General features: G+C 41.9%; 2 protein-coding genes across 6 annotated transcripts in view; both read right to left on the reverse strand.

Moving 5' to 3' along the window:
• Positions 1 to 5,036: 5,036 nt before the first annotated feature.
• LOC141010134 (uncharacterized) lies at positions 5,037 to 5,669 on the reverse strand. Its single transcript, XM_073482978.1, has one exon. It carries the CDS (start codon positions 5,667 to 5,669, stop codon positions 5,037 to 5,039), a length of 633 nt encoding a protein of 210 aa, XP_073339079.1.
• Positions 5,670 to 12,873: 7,204 nt separating this feature from the next.
• rps6ka1 (ribosomal protein S6 kinase a, polypeptide 1) overlaps positions 12,874 to 23,402 on the reverse strand; it is a 49,937-nt gene continuing 39,408 nt past the window's right edge. For all 5 annotated transcript variants that reach the window (XM_073482730.1, XM_073482733.1, XM_073482735.1 and 2 more), the window contains 20 exons: positions 22,571 to 22,687; positions 21,600 to 21,681; positions 20,567 to 20,647; positions 20,342 to 20,421; positions 19,971 to 20,077; positions 19,213 to 19,250; positions 18,636 to 18,778; positions 18,202 to 18,272; positions 17,977 to 18,065; positions 17,827 to 17,891; positions 17,630 to 17,732; positions 17,379 to 17,509; positions 16,796 to 16,921; positions 16,147 to 16,236; positions 15,896 to 16,054; positions 15,623 to 15,784; positions 15,451 to 15,527; positions 15,250 to 15,367; positions 15,010 to 15,147; positions 12,874 to 14,759 (listed from right to left, as the gene is read on the reverse strand). In XM_073482730.1, the coding sequence (XP_073338831.1) occupies positions 14,637 to 14,759; positions 15,010 to 15,147; positions 15,250 to 15,367; positions 15,451 to 15,527; positions 15,623 to 15,784; positions 15,896 to 16,054; positions 16,147 to 16,236; positions 16,796 to 16,921; positions 17,379 to 17,509; positions 17,630 to 17,732; positions 17,827 to 17,891; positions 17,977 to 18,065; positions 18,202 to 18,272; positions 18,636 to 18,778; positions 19,213 to 19,250; positions 19,971 to 20,077; positions 20,342 to 20,421; positions 20,567 to 20,647; positions 21,600 to 21,681; positions 22,571 to 22,687 (2,100 nt within the window). In that variant the 3' untranslated portion in view covers positions 12,874 to 14,636. The remainder of the gene's footprint in view (positions 14,760 to 15,009; positions 15,148 to 15,249; positions 15,368 to 15,450; positions 15,528 to 15,622; positions 15,785 to 15,895; positions 16,055 to 16,146; positions 16,237 to 16,795; positions 16,922 to 17,378; positions 17,510 to 17,629; positions 17,733 to 17,826; positions 17,892 to 17,976; positions 18,066 to 18,201; positions 18,273 to 18,635; positions 18,779 to 19,212; positions 19,251 to 19,970; positions 20,078 to 20,341; positions 20,422 to 20,566; positions 20,648 to 21,599; positions 21,682 to 22,570; positions 22,688 to 23,402) is intronic.

A 23,402-nucleotide genomic window follows, 5' to 3' on the forward strand; every position in this document is an offset into this window, starting at 1 on the left:
AAAGTGCCTATTTAGGGTGTGAGACATGAAAAAAAACAATCAACGTTTTAGTCATTTAGTTCATTTATTCTAATAATTCGGTCTATTTTACAAAACCTGATATGCTTAAAATGAAATCTATCTTTTAACATTTACTAGTCTTGTACATTGTAGCTCTGTGCTCAAGTTAATGACAGTGTCAACATTTGAAATAAGTGGTAGCAAATTTAAGCGTTAAACATAGCAGAACATTCATTCTTTTACTGTGCAGCAGAAAGCAAAAGCCTTTTCAGAAGCAGAAAGGTTTGGGGACAACTAACCTCCTATCCAGCTGGTTTTTGATTACATTTAGAAAGTGGGCTTTCTTTCCTGTGAAAAGGGTCCCATGACCATAAATCTGTCACAAATCATTATAATTAAGGCTTTGTAATTATTATGCAAATAGCTGATTCATTTAACATTCAGAACTGAAAGCAAATTGACTCCAAACCTGCTGTTGCTGTTAAGCATATAACATTTTCCAGGTAAAATTGGATTTAACATTCATACAAGTAGTAGAATATACAGCTTTCAATCAAAAATATCATCATACTGTGAATAAAAGGTCATAAACACCTGATTGAAGAGAAAACACAAAGTTCTGTGCTTCATAAATACATAACACACCCCACATCACATAAACAAACACAAAATATTAAAACATTCAGAGGATAAACAAACATCAGAAAAGTGTTTTTTGGACCTGTGCTTGTCAGTAAAGGGCTGTGAGAGCTGTTGTTGTAGTTAGTCGTTGTTACCTCAAGCATTTTTTTGTTTGGTTTTAACTCTTGTATCAAAAGTCATGAGACCTTAAAAAAAGGTACACTGTGGAGTTTTATTCAAAAACTAGAGACAAAGTCACCAAAACAAATTGTATGTATCATGTACATAGGTCTGAAAATCGTGTTGTAGGCCTTCTTAGAGACAATTTTTAAATGTGTTCTTAAATTCTGAATTCTTGTTAACACCCATGTTTACTTGCTTGTAGTTGTATTCTTCACCGCCTACATGTCTTTGCACATTTCCCACACAGACTCTTAAGCAGCAGAAAAGCCCTACGCCTACAGCAGGACTGTTTATCACACCTCACCTGCATGTTAATGGAGGACTGAAACTGCCAAAATAAAAAATAAATGAAGAAATAAATAAATGGCTCAATAAATAAACGATATGCTATTAAATGCACCAAAATCAATATTAAAAGTAAATTTATGCATAAATTAATTTTAAAAAATGTGACATAAATTGATATTTCTGTTTTAATTTGCCTCTGTAGTTTTTTTTACCTTTAAATTAATCCCCATATTAATTTACTTCCCCATTTAATTTATGCATTTATCAATTATATTTAGTTTAATTTTATTTCTGTATTTTTTTCCCTTCGCAAGATATTACAAATATAAATACATAAATAATTCAGTTAGTTAAAAGAATGAATACATTAATAAATTACATGGAAAGACAAATAAAATACGGGGATCAGTATATAAAGAAATAAATACAGAAGCAAATCAAAACAAATATCAATTTATGTCACACTTTATGAAATACTTAATGCCCACATTTTAAAAATTATTTTTGGTGCATTTAAAAGGCATATTTACTTATTTTTTGAGACGTTTATGCATTTTTGGTTTTGGCAGTTTCAGTCCTCCATACACGTTTGCAACAAAAGTGGTGAAAAACTCCACAAGGAACCTTTAATGTGATTCCAAGGCCATGAACATAAGAAAGGATTTATTGCCAATCACAGGTTCAGACAAGATAAATGTGATTATACCGTGTGTTCAGTGTCGAGGGAAAAGAAAACACGTCAGTAACAATTAACATTACATTCATTCTGCAAGTGGGCCCAGAGATCTTTGGGAAATCTTTTCATTCATAGAAAAACACAAAAGGTGCAGTCCAACAACAGTGCATGAGTTGTTTTTTCTTTTTCTGCCCAGATAATGATGTTTCTGGATGAGGTCTATGATGGTCATGAGTTCGCCTGTTTACCATCGCCTTCATCATCAGCATTATCACCATCACTGCCAATGCACAGACACTGCATAAGGCATATGAAAAGCAATAGGCCAGCTGTATATTCAGTTATATCTAGGTATATACATAGGACCATGAATACATGTTAAAAGCCTACTAGACCCTTTTATTCTGCACCAGCGTTTTGCTGGCAACTAGCTTAGCTGATAGCTGAATATTGTTTGGTATAGATGTGCACGAAGACGGCAAGCAGTATTTCCCTCGTTCAGGTGGAATGCTTATACAGAGATAGAAAACATTCAACGACAAGGTCATCGTGGCTGTCAGGAATCTGAAAGTGAAGTCACATTGAGTATGTAACATTTTCTTTGCTTAAAGGGGTACTCCAGCGATTTAGAACTGCACTTTCATGAAGTTGGGATAGATTTTTAAAAAAGCAATCACAGTACAAGCAGCAGATCCTGATACAGTATATTTGGTGAGTAGAAGAATATTGGCCGATCAATATCAGAATTTTTTCACTCCAATATCAGTATCGGGTCTGGCCCCAAAAAATCTGTATTGGTCGGGCTCTATCAGAGACGTAGGAAGTTGTCACAGTTGGGTGTGCTGAGGGGTCAGTCTATATAATGAAGTCATAGTAAGTGGTGAGCGACATTCATGTTTTTGTATAAATTTGAATATCCAGGATGACATGTATCCAATCGTTATTTATGCCAATTACTACAGCAGATGGTAAACTTGAACACCAAGTTCGGTGTTGCAGCCCCCTCAGCACCCCTAGTTCCCTCATCCATGGGCTCTACCCTATCCCACATTCCCCAATATGCTACTCGATAGCATTATCCAGTAGCATTAACCTTTAGTAGACTAGAGTAACCTGACCTTCATGTGTAAAATCAGTCGAGTGCCCCTTTAACTCTGCTCCCAATCAACTTAGACAAACTGATCACTGAAGCCCTTATAGTCAAAATTACAAAATCAAACGGGCATCTTCGTTCTATTTGATCTGCATCAACCTACATTAAAAGACTTGAGTTAAGTCGTCATATCACATTGTTTCTTCTCAGTTTGCCTGCAGGGTTCCTGATACAGGCAGTCTGGGCACAGAGCAATACATCAATGCCTTTTCCTGTCTTGACAAAGACGAAGAGACATTCCTAATGCGTCTCAAATGATGCATGTCCCCGTCATGCATATCTTTGCAACGAGGGAGCAATTAAAACTAGAATATGTGAGTACACATGATGACTTTACGGACAGCTAAGTGATTACACAGTCAAACCATGCGCCTCTCTTGGAAACCGCCTTGCTTTGTTCTCAGTTGGGGTCATTTATAATAAGAGAGCAAACAAAGCACCATCAGGGATTCTGCACTTGCACTTGCAGAAATCCTTTCTCGTTCTTTTAGATGGATACTAGCATGCTTTTTCCATTAAATGCTGCACTGAGACTGAATGCCTGCCTCTCTGCCATAACCTTTGAATGCCAAAAATAGGTATCCCTGGTGTATTGGCTGTGCTTTCTATGCGCAGGCATACAGCTGAAGCAGGAGATTGGTTGAATAGATGACTATAAGAGATACTTAGTCATTGCTAATCCAGAGGGAAGAGGAATGGGAGGAAAGGAAAAGAATTAGGCCAAAAAATTAGCGTGATCTATATGTAGAAAGCAGGTCATCCACTGCATATGGGACAAAGATACCGCTGTGCATGGGAAGGATCACAACACAATTAGTGATTCTTCTATCAAATTCACCAAACTACATAGAAACCCTGAATGAAGCCACATTGTCCAACTTCTTTAAAATGCCACAAAAAAAGCTGATTATGATACCAGTGAGGCTGTTATTGTGCACACTATACACTACGCTTGTGTCATTCTCAGGGCTCTAAATAGCTCGCCAAGACACAATCAACAAACAGTGACGGCCTACCTTAGCTTTCCTTGCTAATGCATGCATGGCTTTACTTAAGTGCAAAGCCCTAATCATCAAACTAAAAGAGCAGATTCAACAACAGCTTGTATCAACAATATTTTTGTCTACATAGCCAGTTCAAATGCAGCAGGTGTATTCCTACGCTAAATCCTGCAAGGGGACTTCTACAGCTGTCTCGTAGTGTTGTAGTTACAGTGCTCTGCTGGATACATTCTGGAGATTTTTGTGGAAGCGGATTTAGGATCGAGAGATGAGTGGTTGCTAGGTGACTGGATAAAAAGAGGCCACAGGTGGAATCATCCCAGCATGAATTCCCATCCTGCTCTCCTCCTTTTCCTTGTTTACGCCGCCGAACACAGAGGTTGTGGTGTTGAAACGAGTGGTCGCAGAGAGGCCAAGGCACGCTTTCTGTGTAGGTCTCAGCCGGCAAAATTTTCCACACATTCTCATTACTGCATCCTTTGACGTAACAGTGCAGATATCACAGCTTCACCTCTCGTTCTCTTTCGCTGCCCTTCACCTGGAGGGGCAGATTGTTCAGTGCCGTCGTCTGTCTCTTTTCCTCTTCCCTCTCTTCCTCCTCTGAGAAGTTTTACATTACATAATCCCTATTGGCTTTTCGGTCATTGCTGCATAAGTTAAGAGATGTGCAGCAAGGCGAGCATTACCTAACAGGCCAGCCTGAACTTCTCCTCCCACATCACCTGAAAAATGACTCATCCATGCACCATGGATTCAATCTCAAAATACAATCTTTCCTATGCAAGTCCAACACCGTGTTAAACTGCAAGCAGCAAAGTGAAAACAATGAAGACATAATGAAATCCTGTACACATTGCACTGGTACTGGCTTGATTGGTTTGCTAGCCAGAGAATTTCCTCTGAAATGCACTGAACAGGAAGCTCCTTACTAGCATTTGTGATTATTGTAGGCACTCTAAAGTCCTGGAGGACCAGCCTCAGGATACAAGAGCAGAAAGGTGGAAACTTGAGAGCAGCCGTGTCAATGAGTGATAGCTAAAGAATGGAAGTCTATCCTCCCATTAATGTAAAGCACATTTCTACAGCAGTGGTGGAAATGCAAGTCGCTATCGTCCTATTTGAGCTTCACAGGCCACGGGAGGCACGTGCGGAGTCCCAGCATGGAGGAGAAGACGATGGTGGGTCGATGCTTCTTGAACCTCAGGCCTTTCTTTAGCCGCTGGCTGTTCTCTGCCACGTACAGCTCCCCCTGCTGGGCTCCGCCAGATATCCGCGACACCAGCTCCCCGTGAACCACCACCTCCTGCTCCGAGCGCACAAACACCTCCCTGAGCTCCTCCAGCCGTCGCTCCATCTCTCTGATGACGCGTTGGCGCTCCTCGACCTCCAGGAGGCGCCGCCGAGCTGCCTCGAACTCCATGCTGGAGCTGGGGGTGACGAGCTTGGAGGAGGGGGCCGTGGCAGAGGTGGATGGGGGATCAGAACGGGCTAGCAGAGCCCCTGTGACCCTCCGGAAGTCTCCCATGGAAATGGAGCGCCGGGTGGCCGGAGAGGCTAGAGCTAGGAGGGTGGAGGCTGATGTAGACGGTGGCATGGCTAATGGAGGAAGAGGAGGAGAAGATGATGAAGGAGAAGGTGATTCCGGTGGTTTAATATCAGGATGTGGGTCTTTGTTTTCAATAGCTGCTGCCATGTCCTCAGTTGTGTCCTCATCATGAGCGTCTGTGTTTCTTTGTCGTCCCTTCATGGCAACTGTTTAACTCTTCCTGTACTGCTGCCGTCCTTGTCGTCAGTGTTGCTGTTTTTCTCCCGGTCCTGCCGTGTCAGAGCGGAGAGCAGCCGAGCAGCCGAGCAGTCGAGCAGCGAGCGCGGAGATGTGCAGTGATCCAGCCTGAGAACTGCTCCATTCATTAATAAGAGATCTGAGGCAGGCTGGTGCTGTCTCTGCATCTGAGTGGTTGTGCTCGGGAGGAGCCTCCCAGCACCTCATTGGCTGCTGAACTCATGAGCATGTCAGCTGATGATTGGGCAGCCTGCCTCTTTGCTGCTGATGCTGGCAGGCTGTCGTGTCCTCTGCTTGACTGTTTTGCTTCGTCGCTGTCATCTGGAGCTCTGCTTCAATCAGCTCTGCTCAGCCAGGCGAGGTAGAGTGAGGCGAGACAGGCAGAAGGACCAGCTCTCTCTCCTATTTGCTGATGCTGTTTGGCTCACTCCATGTCCTCCTTTCCTCTTACCAGCTGGTCTCCAAATTTCCCTCTTTCTGCATTTCTCTTGCTCGGATGGTTGCCCATAGCAACACCGTCTCCACATCAGATGGCAGAAGCAAGAGGGAGGGGTGTTGCTCCAGTTTCTCTCTCCCCTTCATCACCTCGCTGCTCAGCATTGTCACCTTTCCCGGTACTCATTCTTTCCCACATTCCCTCCCTCTTTAGACTTGTTTGACAGCTCACAAACAAACTATGCCTTCTTATTTAGGTCACATATAAGTAATGTTTTTGCACACAGACAAATACATGTCCAATAACACATAAATATCAGCAAGAAAACACACATATACACATTTAGATTTTCTGTAGTACCAAAAAAAGTTGTACAGAAGGTTACTGTCACTGCTCACATGGCAGGCAATGAAGACTCTCTGTTGCTAAGAAACTGTTGCAGCCCTTGTTTTTTTGGCTTAGGGGGAAAATATTGTATTCAAACGTAGTGAATGTGATTAGCCAAGTATAAATTATATTACTCTGGCACAACACCCGGAGTGCATTTAAGTGTGGTACCATGAAATCATACCAGGCTTATAAAAACATTCTCCCACTGCTAAAACTGCCGCATGTAGTCCTCTATATGCTTCTCATTCTACCCTCTGCTCTCAGTGTCATTATTTCATGTGTATATGTTATTTATGTGTATCAGTTAAAACCATCTAAATGCTTGTGAAAAGGGGCCCAAATGAAATGTTCTATTTTACCGGTATTAAAAAGGGCGAACTGCAAAGGAAATCTCCACACTCACTGAGCCCTGTGATCCCAGGAGTCCAATTTTTCAGAGCATTTAACCAAAATTAAAGCTGTTGTGATGAGTATAATCCTGATTCTAAATAATCTGTTAGCAGGCCTGTGGCCTACTGGATGAGAACAGGTACACCTGTTGTCAGCTCACTGGTGGTGGGGGGGGAATGCTGCTAAAGTGCCCACTAGGGTGCCCTTCCAGTGGACAAAACATGGTGAAGTGCCCTTTAATCACAACTTTCTGCTTGTGGTGCCCCGTCGCATGCAACTGGTGCCCTTTTTATTTTTTACGCCTATGCCCCTCAAACATCCTGAGTGCACCACTGTTAACCTTGTGAATCGCCTCAAAATAATGAAACTTAAAACTTGTGTCTCAAATCAGAACTGTTGCCGCAATCGTGATTTTTGACTTGACCGATCTGATAGTGAGTAGGTACATTATCATGATATAATACATTATTTTCCTTCTTCTTCTTCTGCTGGCTGTAATATCCACTCCATTATCGGCTAAGCTTACCCTGCCCGTCTAGACAAATATCGACTGGTCCTGCTGCGGCACTGCAGAAGTGATTTGATATGATGATATGAAGCAGGACACTTATAAACACAGTGCACACACACACTCAGTTGACACCGGCACATTTGGAGCACTAGGACGTGATGTTTTAAATAACTACCTTCAGCTACAGTGAATAAAAACAATGAAGCTTTTAGCAGGACAGAGGTGTGCGTGCGTGTATGTCTGAGTCTATGCGCTTGCATATTTTAGGGTTCACTTAGCCCTTTGCTTTTATCTCAGGATTGGCATCGCATTAGCGGTAGCACTGACTGCTCAAACCCCTCCTCTGCTTTTAGCTTTGCTGATCTTCTGATCTCTTGGGAGCAGAGAGAGAAAGGCAGGGGAGGCTGCACTTTATGTGCCCATTGAAGAAAGAAATGACAGGAAACCCTAAAGATGCTCTTCAGGTTTATATCCTGTTATTCAAAAAGTCAGAAATGCCTTTGGAAAGAAGAGGACGAAAGACCTTTGCAAATGGATTAGAAGAATAAAAGGGATACAGAGACAATTGTGCTGCTGTGGAAGCTGCATGAAATTCAGAATTCAAAAGTATACTATGAATTTTAAATAAGAAAAAAGCCTTTTGATAGAGGTATATCTAGAACACTTTAAATATAAAAATCATCAAGAGCATAGTATTACATCAGGGGGCAAATGCTGCAACATTATGAGGTGTATTTGCACATGTTGCATCATTTCCCTTAGATTTACACCAGTTGTGCAACATGCTTGAGTGAGTAAAGATTTTAGGGATCAAGGCAAGATGCTTCAGCAGAGTAGGTTTGTTTTTTTTATCATGATGCCCGTTTTTGGAAGATTCTAGTGGTTGCGCAACATCCCTCAGTTAAAAACCACTCTCTCTCTAAACTAATCCCACATGGTGCCTACAGTTCTGCACGCACAGATTGCCATCATCGTTGGCAAACATCTTGAGCAGCAGGACTTGGCCTGCCTGCAAACACGGCCATGCCTAACCAAATAACCGTTTTGTTATGACAAAGTCAAACACACATACTGGGACACATTGTTCCACATTTACAAGCACACAGATGACACCCTGCCCCCCCCACACACAAGTCAAGTTGTTCTCTCATCGTTTAGTGTGCAGAATTAATTTCAGTGTTTAAATGCCGACTGTAATCCTTCCAAAATACAATTATCTCTGACTCTTTTCCACCCATCCATTCCCATTTATTTCCCTCTTCTCTCTCTCGATATAGCTAAAATCGTGATGAAAGCCTGCTCTCAATCTCTCATACCCCAGCCTCTGTTCCAGATTACTTTAATCTGTGTGGTATGTGTGTGTGTATTTGGTGTGTGTGCACATGGTGAAGTCAGAGCGTCTGTGTGCTTTTACCTTGTCCACACGGCTTTGGGTTAAAAATGACTGTGACTGATTGTATTTTGGATAAGCAGTTTGATTAAGCATCAGAGTTGCGTAGTGTGTGCATCTAGAGATCTCCATGCTAGCAGGCTACAGCTACCGCTTACATATATCAGTCTGTGCTAAAAAAAATAAAAATAAAGAATGGATTTCTTCTATTATACAGTTAGCAATATTATGATTTTATTATGATTTTTGAGGGCAATTAGGCTGATTTTGTGGACTTTATTAACACTACTTTAATCTCGAATGAAGCTTAATAAAGCAGAAATGCCTAGAGAGCGTATGTCCAAGGCACCGGGATCCGTCTCTTTATCCAGATCTGCACCAAGAGTTAATTGGGTCTATTCTGGGCCGAGAGCCATCCTCCAACCAGCTAAATAACAAATGATGTGTCAGATACTGCCCCGGTACTTTAGTCACATGCTTCTCATTATTACTGTAGAAGCAACAAGAACACATTATTCTGGGCCGAGAGTCATCCGCCATCCGAGTTTCATGTAAATCCATTCAGTAGTTTTTGTGTTATCCTGCTGACAAACCAACCAACCAACCAAGCAACTAACTGACAAACGTAACCTCCTTGGTGGAGATAATTCAGTTTTGAAAAATAGATGGGGAGAAAATGCAAAGGGAAAACAATACTGAAACAAATAAATAAATAAATTGAATAATGCATAATTAAATATTAAAATGGAAAGCTAGATAAAACAGTAAATAAATATAAAAAACTGATGTCTACATGTGTTTTTTAATATCTCTTGACATATGTCTATGACATGTTAATCTATTTACTTTGGTCCTCCATACTTTTTTGTTCATTTCTTTCCCATCATATGTCTAACATTAAAGGGTAACTGAACAGTAGTCCTCCATGGAGCTGAATTACAAAAGATGTGTCTGATACTGCCCAGGTTTTTAGACACATCTTTCTCATTATTACTGTAGAAGCAACAATATTGATGGGAAATGTGAGAACACAGTATATATAGGAGCATATATAAGGAACATAGAGACCATGAGAGCAGCTATGCTTTTACATTTTAGTTTTTTTCTTTATATTTTAGTATTAAGTTGCTGTTGAGCAATGTTGGGTAACCTTCATCGCTGCTGCATCTATTATCATATACATTGCATGTCCCATGTCATACATCACAGGCATGCATCTAGCTAGATGACAGGTACACTAGCATAATTTCCCACATATGAATTGTGCAGCTTTTGTTGCATGTAGAAAAGCTAGCATTGTGTTTGTGCTTGTGTGCAAAGTCAGAGTGAGTTACGGGTGACCATTTGGTTGCCATAAAAATGATAAATTACCCTCGGAGATGTGCTGTGGAGACAGCGGGAGAGGGACTAAGTGTCAGTCTTAGGTTTTTGTGCTTGCATGTGCAATTTAACAGAAGCACAGGCGATGCTATAAGCAGCAAATCACAACTGTAACTCACACTGAAAAACAAAAATACATACAAAGAGACCTCTTTTAAATAGAGCAGCACTTCTTTAAAATATTCAGCCCTGGACAGTATCCCTTTTACAGCTTGCATCAGACACCATACACCCACGCTCACACACACTCCCACCCTTACAAAAATGCAAGGAAAAAAGAAAATTCAACCTCCATTTGAGCAGAGCTGCTTTAGCTGACAGCTGCAGTAAACTGAGGAGAGAGGACCTGAATAAAAACTGCATCTCTTTCTTCTCCCCCCGGACAGGAGGCAGATGATGGTGATGATGCTGGTTTTCCACTGCTCTGTAATCAATATCAGTTGTCTCGTTGTGCTGCTACAGGCTGAGTTAGTCAGTCCGTGTGTGCGCGTGTGTGTGCTTGTTTGTGTGTGTGTGCGTGTGTGTGTGTGCGTGTGTGAAAGAGCAGGAAGTCATTCATTGCAGTGTGAATTACTGGTAAGGTGACGTCAAAGAACCCAGCGTATGAATGTGTATCAGTGTATAAATAATTTAACACTGCATTTCTCTCGCATGATTGGGGAACAGTTCATCTTTCCATGATGAATCATGTCATTAGGATGAAGACGAGTGAGAGAAACCAGCAACAGAAGCAGTAGGTACTATGTGGATGTTATGTAAGTAAGTGCTGCTGCATACAGAGGCAGCAAGGCAACAGCAGGTAAAAGTACCATGTGTCGATACTGGAAATAAGTGTTGGAGAAAAGAGAGAGCATAGAGGAGGAGGAGATGGAATATAAGAGTGAAAATGCTACAGGCAAGAAGAGACAGATGGAGAGGCGCCGAAACAGAAACTCATTTACATGCAGAGACTGTAAGCTGTCTCCAATGTGCATGTATGAATATACATCAATTTACATTTAACATGGCACAAATTGTGCAAGTTACGTGAAGCTGTCATTTTAAGATAAAAAATACTCTCCGTCAGTAGGTTCCAACACTTGCATTACAGCAGAAAGAACAAGAAGAGTCAGTGTATCAGTCGTGGTCAGTGGCGAGTGCTTTCACAGTAAAGCATTATTCTAGCTAGGTGGGCCATGATTCATTCGACTTTTACATAAAAACAAGCTTGCACTTTATCTCCATCCTGTGACCAACTGCGGAAACACACCAAGCCGTGGGCCCACAAGAAGGCAGGAGCTCAGGGTCAGATAAATAGAAACATGATCCAACTTTTTCTCGCTTGATACCAATTTCAACTGCCTCAACTGAGTGTAGTACAAATATGATACCAATGCTCTCCTTTTCCCCAATTTATTTATCTGTATACTTCACTGATTAGAACTACTTTTTCATGTAATGTAAGATAAAGTCGCAGCTTTTATTAATGCGTTCACAACTGAGGTCAGTATCAGATATTGATCCAATGTCCAACGTGTTCTCTGATAAAATAAGACTTGGTTTACAAGATAAAGTCGAACCATACAATCATGGGACAACAGTAGATAAGAAAAAAAATCACCTGAAAATATTTTACACGTGCCACCCATAAAGGTTAATCTGTTCATCATGAAGAATACTAATCAGCTTGCACTATAAAGTAGGATAATGGAGGAGCTTTTTCAAAGGTTCAACCCTGAAGATGTCTTCAAAGATATCTCAGCTTGGAGTCCCCACATGTTTAGCCACACTTGGCATGGCTCTCTCTGGATGGCGATGTCGGTCTGTAGGCCTACCATTATGGCCGAGACTGAAATATCTCAACTGTTGGATGGATTGCCTTTAACCTTCATCCCCTTATCTTTCATTTAAGACATTTGAGTGCTTACAAAACACCTTCAAAATGGTGCTTTTGATTGCTAATTAGCAAATGTTTTCATGTTTGCATGCTACAGAGATGCTGCATTTATACCTACTAAAAAGCAACATGCTAGCATTTTTGGATATTGACCCAAAGTGCAGGAGTGAAAATCTGATATCAAGTTTGGAGCAAACAACTACATTAATTTTGAGGTGGACACCAAAAGTAGTGCTAACGAACTGCCTAACTGACAACTAGGAAAACAACATTGCACTGACAGCTTTCCCCACTGACTTCAAACTGTGGCTAGCTAGCAAATGCTAAACGCTAGAAAACATAGACAAAAGACTTAAGTGCTGCAAAAATTAAGACTGGTGACGATTTTAAATGTGTTTCAACGCACTGAGTGGTAGAAGTGAAGAAATGTCTAACATATTCTGTGTTTGAACTACTTACTGGAGGTCAGCCACCAACGACAGACTGCCAGATCCCCACGAACACTGAACCTGGCTGCACCTGTGCAACTGATGACAGCTAGGGGGTGGTGGATCAAACCATTATGAAGCAACTTGTGGGGGGTTGCAATTGTTTGAAACTTAAAAAAAAACATGTTATAAAGTTTCTTTAATCCAAACAAGAACTTTTGTGTATTATTAAAATGTGTCCACCTGGTTTCCCACTTATGCACTAGTGAAGACTAATACTCTGCTGGATGTGTACATTGTGAGTCCCCGTACTTAATGGAAATGCAATGAAGAGCCCCTTTAAAGCTTAACAAAAAACAGAAGACAGTTTGTCGTAGCAACTGAATTTTTAATATTTGTAAGATATAAAAATCTTCTTCTTTATCATACAATAACATCTTACCATAAATTCAGTCAAAGGAGGGAGAGTTTTGCCACCAAACAAGAATTATAATAGAACTTTGATCCCTTTGAGGTAAGACAGCTGGTTCATTGATTATTTTGCCGCAAAGGTCTCCCCTTCCTCACGTGAAGACTGTTGTCGTGTGTAATCCATGTAAGACATTCTGCCTCACCTGTAGGCCTGCAGGCACCGAGCTGAAACAAGGACCTACCCCACGAAGCTACTTACAATGAGACACACTTAATCGTCTTTAAGATGTCTCAAATTGAGAGTCAATAAAATGAATCAGTTATAATGATCAGGATTAATGGAAATTCAGATATCATGAACCTGTGATTTGATAGCTTTGAAGGGGGAGAGAAGCTGTTTTGGAGTGACTCAAATAAAGACACAGCCAGCCTTTACTCCCTTTTACACTGCAAAAGAGAAGGGGAGACCTGTACGGCGTTTAGTCCATAGACTGATGTGCTCAGCGTATCTTTCACTATTTTTAAATCACCACTTCCTTTGGACATGAAGAAAAAAACGAAACGATCAACAACAAAAGCAGCCAACACAGGAAACAGCATTAAATATGCATTATCCAAGAAACACAGTGAGAAAAAAAAAAGAAAGAAACAAGAAAACAAAGCAAATATAGAATTTTTAACATGCCACATTGTTCCTTGGGCAAGTTTTCTTTCACAGAAAGCCACCTATTTTACTAGTTTTGTAGTAATAAAAAATAATAGCGACTCAAATGGTTGCCAGCAGGTTGACCAAGCAGAGAAAAGGGAGAGGAGAGAAACGAAGAAGCCACATGACATCATCACATCACCGGACCATGCACATGACCCTGCAGCATCCCGCAAGACAGTACACGCACACACACGTACTGCAAGTCATGCAACTGACACACACACAGCCACTCATACACACACACACACTCTCTGTTAAACAAAATACAAGCATAGATTGACATTAACCAAAACATCAGCATTTGACATTTCCTAGAATCCACATATTCTGGCTGTACCAAAGCCAAAGAGGCATTTATGGCAGAAATGTTTAATATTCATATTAATAATGCTCTTTCAAAAACATTTAACAGCAGTTGGACAGTACTGTGTTTTTGTGCCGTCGGCACAGGTTGATTTGGCGGCACACCCGGTAATATAAAGCTCATCAACTTTACAAAAAGAACAGGAAGACGGACAACAAAAACAAGCAGACAGACAGGCGTGCAGCAAGCTGGATGACAACCGATTACAGCAATGATGAGGGGAGAATTGGGGAGTCATTGTCACAATCAAAAAACATGGCCGCATCGACTCTGTGGCAGGTCATGCACAATCACCCTCACACTCACACACACACACACACTCACCCACACAGCACTAATACATCTGCCAAAAACCTGCAACCTTTTGTTTTGTTTTTTTTTGCCCTCATCGCCCCCATCAGTCTTTACGATCTTTTGCCAGTCCAGAAGGAGATTGGCTAACAGCATCTGACGAGCCCGAACAAGGAGGATGACAGTGAGAGCGGGACAACTGATGTCACAAGATGGGGGCAGGACCACAGTCCGTGTTCCTTGGCTGGTAGGGGCGGATGGACACCGAGTCCCCGAGCAAGCTGACTGGGTGGTTGGAGCCAGGAGGTGCGGTTTTTAGTCTGTCTCCAGTGAGCTGATTGGTTGTTTTGAGTCTCTACAGGGAGGTGGAGGGAAGTTTCTTGACGCGCCTCTGGGCTAGGAAGGAGCTCTCGATGGGCTTGAGCTCTGGAGTTGGTTGGGAGTTCTTCAGGGCGGAGTAGGTGGCTGCCATCGCACCCTGTACATGAACAACAGCTTAGTGAGTGCAGCCCAAATAATCAGCTATCTTAAATGTAGGTTTAACAAAGAAAGCTGATAACCACAAACTTATGCTAAAGTAGTCGAATATCCATATCCATATCTGCCAATAGATTCCCTTAAATTCGACACACTGGACCTTTAAAGAATTTGTTGGCATATTGCTATGTAATGCCGACCCACTTGTAAAAGCATGCTTCACTATAATATATAAACTATACAAATAATACCTTGACCAGTTTGGGATCATGATGTGGGAGCTGGCTGTTGGGCAGTTTGTCTCTCTGAACAATCCAGGTATGTTTGAGGACCTGCCTAGCAGTCAGTCTCTGATGAGGGTCCACGTGAAGCATCTTGGACACAAGGTCCTAAAGAGAGCACACATTAAATATGAAACTGATATTGTGACAGAAGAAGTTATCTCTGAGGACCACGATTAAAGGAACTGTCAGTCAGATTTGTAGCTCTACCTTGGCAGCGTCTGACACAGTGTCCCAGTTGCCTGAAGTCAGACTGAAGCTGCCGTTGCCTATCCTGTTCAGGATCTCATTCGGGGTGTCCTCAGGTCCGTTGGCAAAAGGAGTAAAACTGGTGGAAGAAACAGATAACAGAGTGAGTATGAGGGACTGTGAGGGAGAAAAATCTGTTCAAGAAAAAGTGTTGGTATTCACCCCGCCAGCATGGTGTACAGTAAGACTCCCAGACTCCAGATGTCACATCCTTCATCATAGCCCTGACGCTTCAACACCTACAGTGAAGTCCAGGGAAACACACATTTTAGTTTAAATCTCAATGTATGTCATGCCTCAGTTTCATCTGGGTCTGAAAAGTGGCTCTTCTTACCTCAGGAGCTACAAAGTTAGCAGTGTAGCACGGGGTCATCAGCAGGCCGTTGTTGGCACGCAGTTGCTTAGCGAAGCCAAAGTCACAGATCCTGATAGAATCTGGATTCCCTGACTCGTCAACATAGAGGATGTTGCTGGGCTTCAGGTCTCTGTGCACCACCTGGAGGATGAACGAAAGTAGGATGGAGTTTAATTTAACAGTAAAATTTTCAGATTTAAAAAAAGGAAGGAGAATTTCGAGAAGATTTTCAGTATTTATAGTCGTCCTCACCCCCTGTGAGTGCAGGTACTCGACAGTCTTGGTGATGGTGTGAAGCACAGCGCTGGCCTCTCTCTCCGAAAAGAACTTCTGTTTGAGGATCCGATCCAGCAGCTCTCCCCCGCGCATCAGCTCCGTCACCAGGAACACCTGCTTACTGTTGTCGTACACCTGAGACATGAGCACATACACATTATTACACCACCAAATGTGGCCCGCTTGATGCCCAAGGCAAATAATGGCGTAGGCGTTTTTACACTCACATCCTTCAGCGTTATGATGTTGGGGTGCTGTCCATATCTAAGCAGAATCTCAATCTCCTCAGAGGGGTCTGTGCTGGTCTTGTCAATCATCTGTCAAACACAAAAACAAGTGACATGAAGCTCAAGTCAAGATGAACAGTTTTTCTTCTGGCCGTTGGCTGTTTTTCACTAATAACACCATTTTTGCATCTTTCCTTAAAGCGGCAGGTCACCCAAAAATCCAAAACAGGTATTTTTCTCTTACCTGTAGGGCTACTTATCAATCTAGATTGTTTTGGAGACGCTGTAGACACGTCTGCTCACTCACGGACGAGAGGCTCATGTTCATGACAGCACGGGGTGTAAACATTAATGCCGTCCTCCTCGGCTTTGCTCTAACGCTAGCTGGGTTACCTAGCTTCCTTCTGTGCAGTGATACGGTTGGCAGGTTTAGTTAGGTAGAAAGAAAATGAAAAACCGGGTCATGATTTCTAGAGCGAGACGTTGGCGACTTGAGCAGCCGTGTGCCAAATTAGGGTGAACTGTCCCTTTAAGTGATACATACACATTATTAAGCTTATATTGCAAAGGCAGAGGCTGGACTGTGGCTGAACCATTTAAGTGCAAGTCAAAGTACTCTTTTTGTCAATGTGTGTGTGTGTGTTCGTACCTTGACAGCGTATTCTGTGTTGGTGGTTTTGTGGACACATCGTTTACAGACGGAGAAGGAGCCCATGCCGATGTCTTCCTTCAGCACGTAGCCGTCGCTGAACAGCACGTTCTTTCCGTGTAATTGCTGCAGAGGGAGAGTTGAGGATTGAAGAGTGGCGGTGAGGTGAAGGTGCAGAGCAGTGAGCTGACAAGGTAGAGGGATGTCGATGGTTCTCGGGAATCTATTTCTAGCAGCGTTCTTTTTCACGTTCTCCAATAGTAAAACTGTCACCCTCTCAATCCTGCACGCAGAGTTAATTACAGCTCCTGGCAGGTATGAAACTGGATCTGAAGACATGTACCTTTGTTAAGCCTTCTCTTCTCCCTGTCTGCCTTACACACACCTTCTCTCTTTCATGTCACCACCACTGACAACTAACTGTGAGGATAATTAAACAGCTATAGCTTGCTGTAGATCAGTCATCCTTCATAATTAAAAGCTTTAGCTCAGTGAAGGAAATTCCTAGATTTTTAGACTTCATTTCAAATAACTTCCAGGAAACCGAGTTCAAGACAAAGTAAAGAGGTTTCTCAAGTCTGACCTGGACCACAGGGTGCGGCTGGGGCTTGACCGGCTCCTCTAAACCTTCCTCCTCCAACAGAGTCGACGCAATGAAGCTAAAGCCTCTGAAGAGCTGGTGAGCGCCGGCACTTGGTGGCACGCCAGGGGAGTCTGGAAGATGATAAGGAAAGTATTGAAAAATAATGATAATAAATAATACATCAGAGAGGAAACAGACGTGGAGTCTACTAATGTAAGAGCACCAGGTGAACATTTCGAATGATCTCTGACCTTTAGGGGTGCGGGAGGTGAACTCAGAGTCAAAGTAGAAGGTGTCGTCTGGACGCGCCACCGCTGGTCTGAATGGAGGCTTTACTTCTCTTCTGAAGAGTTTCTGAGGGAAAAAATGATTCAATAGTTGAAGGTTTTCCACCCACAAAGTTGTTACTGAGCATACAATGAAATATCTTTGACTGTGAAACACTCACATTCCAGTCTATGGTGGAGAAGAAACCATGCCGTTTGATCTCCTCTGCACCATCAGCACAAGATCCTGTAATATACAACAACAGTTAGCAGCAGTTTGAAGTGTATATGTTTCCATTTGTGAACGTCATGTCCATGAATATGATATTAACCCAGTCTGTTGGCAGGGTTCCTCTTGAACAAAGCCCTGAGCAAAGACTGGGCCTCGACGCTCAGGAACTGAGGCATTCCCAGGCGCGCCCTGCAGGGAGAGACAGACGGCACGCAGCTCGAATTATTTCACCAGATATCAAGAGAGGCGTTTTTTGCAGCAGCAACACTTTGTGACAACTGGTTGTCTGCGTTGGGTTTTGCTCTTCTGCCTAAAGAATACTCACTTCAGAATCAGGTTCATGGTTTCTTTGCGGTCCTTCCCTTGAAACGGCAGCGCTCCTGTCAACATCTCAAACTGGGAGACAGAAAATACAACTGTGATCTGTATGTACGTGTAAGTGCAGCAGAATAATCATGTTAAAGAGCTTTGTCTAAGAGTGTTGCTTGAAAATACTGTACTGTAAAAAGTACCTAAAAGTCATACTTGTAAAGGTAAAGATATCTATTAAAATATTACTTTGATAAAAGTGACAGTCGCCCATATGGATAATACATGATTGAAAGCTTTAAAGTACCTGCTTTTAAATGTACTTAAGTATTATTGTAAGTATTTATAGTGGAGTGGAAGTATAACGTAGCAGAAAATGGAAATACCCAAGTAGAGCACCTCATAATTGTACTTGAATACAGTACTTGAGAAACATCAACCACTGCTTACCATTAGTACTCCAAATGACCACCAGTCGGCGCTGTGGGTGTGTCCCTGCCTGTTCACAACCTCTGGTGCCATGTACTCCACAGTACCACAGAAGGAATACGCTTTCTTCTCATGATCAATAGCTTCTTTACACAAACCAAAATCTGGAAAACGCACCACAGGACACAGTTAACAATACACCATCAATTTAACCGAGTTAGTAACACGTGATAAAGACTATTGTAATTTGCAGCTGAACTATCGTCGCTATAAATCTTGTGTTTTCAGCAGTCGGCATTTGTCTTCATCAGCGTGACTTGTTCCGTTTCCTCTCTAAGATCTGCTAATGTCACCTTTGGTTCAGTGGGGGCATAAAGGGTAAATAAATGGCAGTGATTATGGCTGACGACAGAGATAAACAGAAGCGATAAAGTATAATAATTAACACGTAGGCTCATATCTGGAGTCTGTGAGATAAGGCTGTTTCCCCACTGTGAGTAATAAAGGTCAACAAGGTAGAGAGGAGGAATGTGTGTGTGTGTGTGTGTCTGGCAGCGTGGGTGTGTGCTGGCTGTGAGGGAAGAAGCAGGAGACTCACCGGTGAGTTTAATATGTCCCTCCTCATCCAGGAGAATGCTGAAAAAAAGCATTGTCAGACGTTTAAATAATGGACATCACATGCTGCATATTCAGCTGTCAAAATATAACAATAACCTTCACAGCTTAAAGGTTTCCTAATGACTTTTAAACCACTAACAGAATAGGTATAGGCTTGTTCTGAGAAGTGGGTTTGTATCTTGTGTTTGCATACACGCTAAGAGAATAGGGAAGTGCAGGGGTTGAGGAATGCATATCAATAACTGGTGCCAGTAATGTACCATAAAAATAAATTAAAATGGAGAAGAACAAGACCGCAAGCAGATGTAAATATGCAGGGTTTAAAGATTTTAAAAAGGCGTTGCAAACGTTTAATGAGGTAGGTTTGTGCTCATAATGTTTGTCGGGCCTGAGGGAAACACACAACACATTTTGCTGAGGACAGATCATCATAAAATTTTTAAAGTGCAAATTGAAACTTCCACTGGGTGCCATTAAAGTGAAATACAATAACTTCTAATATGGCTTATTGCTTTACATCCAAGCACTGAATAAAAAAATCCAAGTTTTTAGCTACTGCATCACTTGTTAGGTTATTCTAAATAAAAAGTCGACAAGAACATATATGCCTTAGTACAGTAGTGGATTTATTCTCCTGAGATTTGGCTTTACAGATATATAAATTGTCTACTTCATAAAATATGCATTTGTTTATGTGTCTTCTGTGACTGTGCGTTCAGCGTGACCATCTGCTCTTACTTTTCAGGTTTCAGATCCCTGTAAATGATGCCAAGGCTATGGAGGTGGTCCAGTCCTAATGCCAGCTCTGCTAGATAAAACTTCACATCCTCCTCTGTGAACATCACCTGGGAGACACATACAGAGAGGAGGGTGAGTGAAACAGGCTGTTCAGACATGGTATCAACAACCGTTTTTTAACAAATGCAGTAAACAGTAACTGATAAAGGTTACTTCTTTGACAGCCAAGGAGAAAGTTGGCAGACTCTCTTAAAAAATACTCAATTTTGAGACTTGTTAATTCAGCAAACATTGTACATGAAGATATTTCTTTCTATGTGTAAAAAACGTATCCGTTTGTTCAAACGATGTAGGTGTATATTTGCTCTCACCTCTTTGGAGAGTCTAGTGAAGAGATCTCCTCCTCTGAGAAAGTCAAGGATCAAGTACAACTTCCCTTCAGTCTGGAATGCTGCAAATAAACACAGGTTTCAATGAAGTCTGATTCAACAGTACATCAGGAAAAATAGCTGAGAAAAATGTCTGGCATTTAAAGCAATAAGACGGTATTAAATCAGTACAACCAGGTTTGGAAATAAAGGTTCAGGCTGACTCACCATAGTGCAGTTTGACAACAAATGGATGGTTGACGTCTGCCAGGATGTCTCGCTCCATCTTGGTTCTCACACGGTCTCTCACTGAAGGAGGAACAAGAACACAGAGTTTAGTGTGCATCTATAAAACCTGAACACGTATAGTATGAGTTGAAAACGTATGCCGGATGTGAAAATGAAAATTAGCCACAGAGCCCTCTGTTTTTCACTTTACTCAATCTGGTCCAGCAATGTCATGGACGAATTAGGTTGAAAAAAACATGTATTTTTGGCTGCACAATACATGATTCATAATTGTAGAGGCTGTTGAGTCGCACTCTGAGGAAAGTCGCAGTAACTCAAGTTTTCTGGAGCTGTCAGACAAAGTTTTGGATGAAAAATGCAACAAAAATAAACGAACTAAGTGCTGCAAAAACAAACTATGGTAGATTCTCTGGTGTGCTCACAGCATGTTGATGAGTTGTCTTTGCTGTTCCCCAGCAGGTAAATAAATCATTTTGCAGAGCACGCTCTGTTCCTGTATTGTAATCCTACACTGCAGTATGATAAATGCTCGTGCTCAACAAAAGAAGAATTGAACCATGCAAATGAAATCTGTACACCTGCACACTTGGAACAAACCACAACATATACAGAGGAATGTGTGAACAAATCTGCTGCACCTGATGTTTATCAAGACAATGTGTGCAAAGGTTAAAAACAAAAACAAAAACCACTGCAAGATGTGGTGGTCTCATCATGCTCGCATACTTCCACTTTACAGTTTTCTGTGAGTTACAGGAAAGCATACACCCTCTTACATGAAGCTGAGGGCACAGCCACTTGAAAAGAGACAACGAAATCACCACAACAGAGCAAGCTTTTTGAAAGGATTCTACATGAACTTGGGGCTCAGAGAGGTGCAGCTTTACAAAGGAAATACATACAGGGTTGCAACAAATTATCGTTTTAATGCTCCCTCCTACCAGAGGATCAGATGTCAGATCAGCTGCAGAGCAACTCTCCTGCACCTGACACACATCACAAGGTGCCTTACCTTTGAGTGTGGCCTTCCTGAGGACCTTCATGGCATAGAGCTGGTTGTCATCGGGAGGGGTCACCTTTCGCACCAAGAACACCTGCAGTGAGCAGAACAAAAGCGCCACAAAAACATCTTAGATCAGATCAGGGATCGTGAGCCTGTTTACGCCTGGGATTAACATGGGCCTTGGGTGGTCCGATCACAAGTGGAAAGCTCTAAGTGCGTCAGTTCACACCTGGCATTGTAATGCGTCTCAAGTGACTACCTGTGATTGGATCTTATTTCTCTGCTCCCCGCTTTATATGCAAGTGAACGCAAACATCACTTTCGATACAAAGAACAAAAATACTTAATGTAAAACATACTTCGAATTTACTAGAATGCCCAATAATTAAGAACTTGTCTTAGACAGTGTTTCACAAAGTTTGTAAAGTTTCTTCTAACTCAGCAACTCTTAAAATTGTGTGATTTTTTAAGGGAGTCTGGGGACCATGGAAGAAGTCCGTACTCATTCCTGTTTACAGTATTTCACGTCGACAAAATGTTGTGTGTTGATGTGTAAGATGCATTTTTAGACACAGAGTAGTGGACAGGCCAGTCCAGCAATGCTGAGACATACCGACACATTTTACAAGGGGAGAAACAACTTAACATAGTGCATTAAATGCTGTATTTTCAAGAAGGCACTTATGATTTAAAATTATTGAATTTGTTATGGAAAAGTTTATTAAGTTACTCCTCATGCGAAACCTCTTAAAGTTGTGTAATTTTTTAAGGGAGTCTGGTGCTATTGCGGGTGAAATCAGCTGAAACAGTGCATCCTCAATGCACTTGGGTGTATTCACACTTTTACTGTGATCAGATCACTCAAGATACATATTAATGCCAAGTGTAAATGGACCTCAGAGTCAGAGAGTGCAAATAAGGGAGTAAAAGAAAAGAACAATGTCAGACAAAGGGAGCAGCAGAAAGAGTATATGTGTTACCTTGCCAAAGGATCCCTGTCCCAAAACTTTGAGCAGTTCAAACTGAGAGGCATCAGCCTTCTCCGAGCCCTCCTTGACAACATGGGTAATGTTGATCTCCTTGATGTCTCCATCTTCCTGAAGAGTGAAAAACAGAGGGGGAAAGTATAATAAACCAGTCAGTAATCATAGAACAAATGTGAGAAATACCGTTTGAGTGAAGGACAGAAAATGTCAGAGCGAAGGGAGTAGTTGTTTAATAGGTGTGTCTCCCTACTGTAAATAGCACTATATCAAAATAAAACACTTCAGAAAGAGGAAGCGCAGTATAAAGTGAGACGTGCGTGCATGAGAATGAGTGATTGCACCCAGTTGCACTTGTAAATGTGTGCTCTAAGTAGTTTCTAGAAATGATGAAAACACAACAAGCAAGTGACAGTAAATTGTTGGTTACTGTCTCCAGTGTTTTTTTATGTTGTTGGACAGAAGTTGTGTAACCACAAGCGACTTTCAAGACAACTTCTCGGGTTCTTTACAGGGTGGAGCCCTGGCACCACCACATGAACACTCGGTGTTCTCAGAGTTGACCTGGTGTCAGCCTCACCCACAACTCATCCAACACCCTACAGAAAGGCAACAACAACATCAAGTTTCTTTTCGGAGACTGGTTTTTCAGTTCCCTGTGGCTCATAATCCCCTGAGTTTCACGCCCCAGGCCTATAGTGAGGCGCAGTACTGTAGTTACCTGCAGGGAGCACTTTATATTCGACAGTGTTGTTGGTGTGGGAACATGTTTTTCACTTCTACTCAGGAGGTTCACAGCTACTTATGGGAGTAGAAAGTAGGACATCTT

The sequence above is a fragment of the Pagrus major genome, chromosome 16, assembly GCF_040436345.1.
Source record: "Pagrus major chromosome 16, Pma_NU_1.0".
Taxonomy (NCBI): Eukaryota; Metazoa; Chordata; class Actinopteri; order Spariformes; family Sparidae; genus Pagrus; species Pagrus major.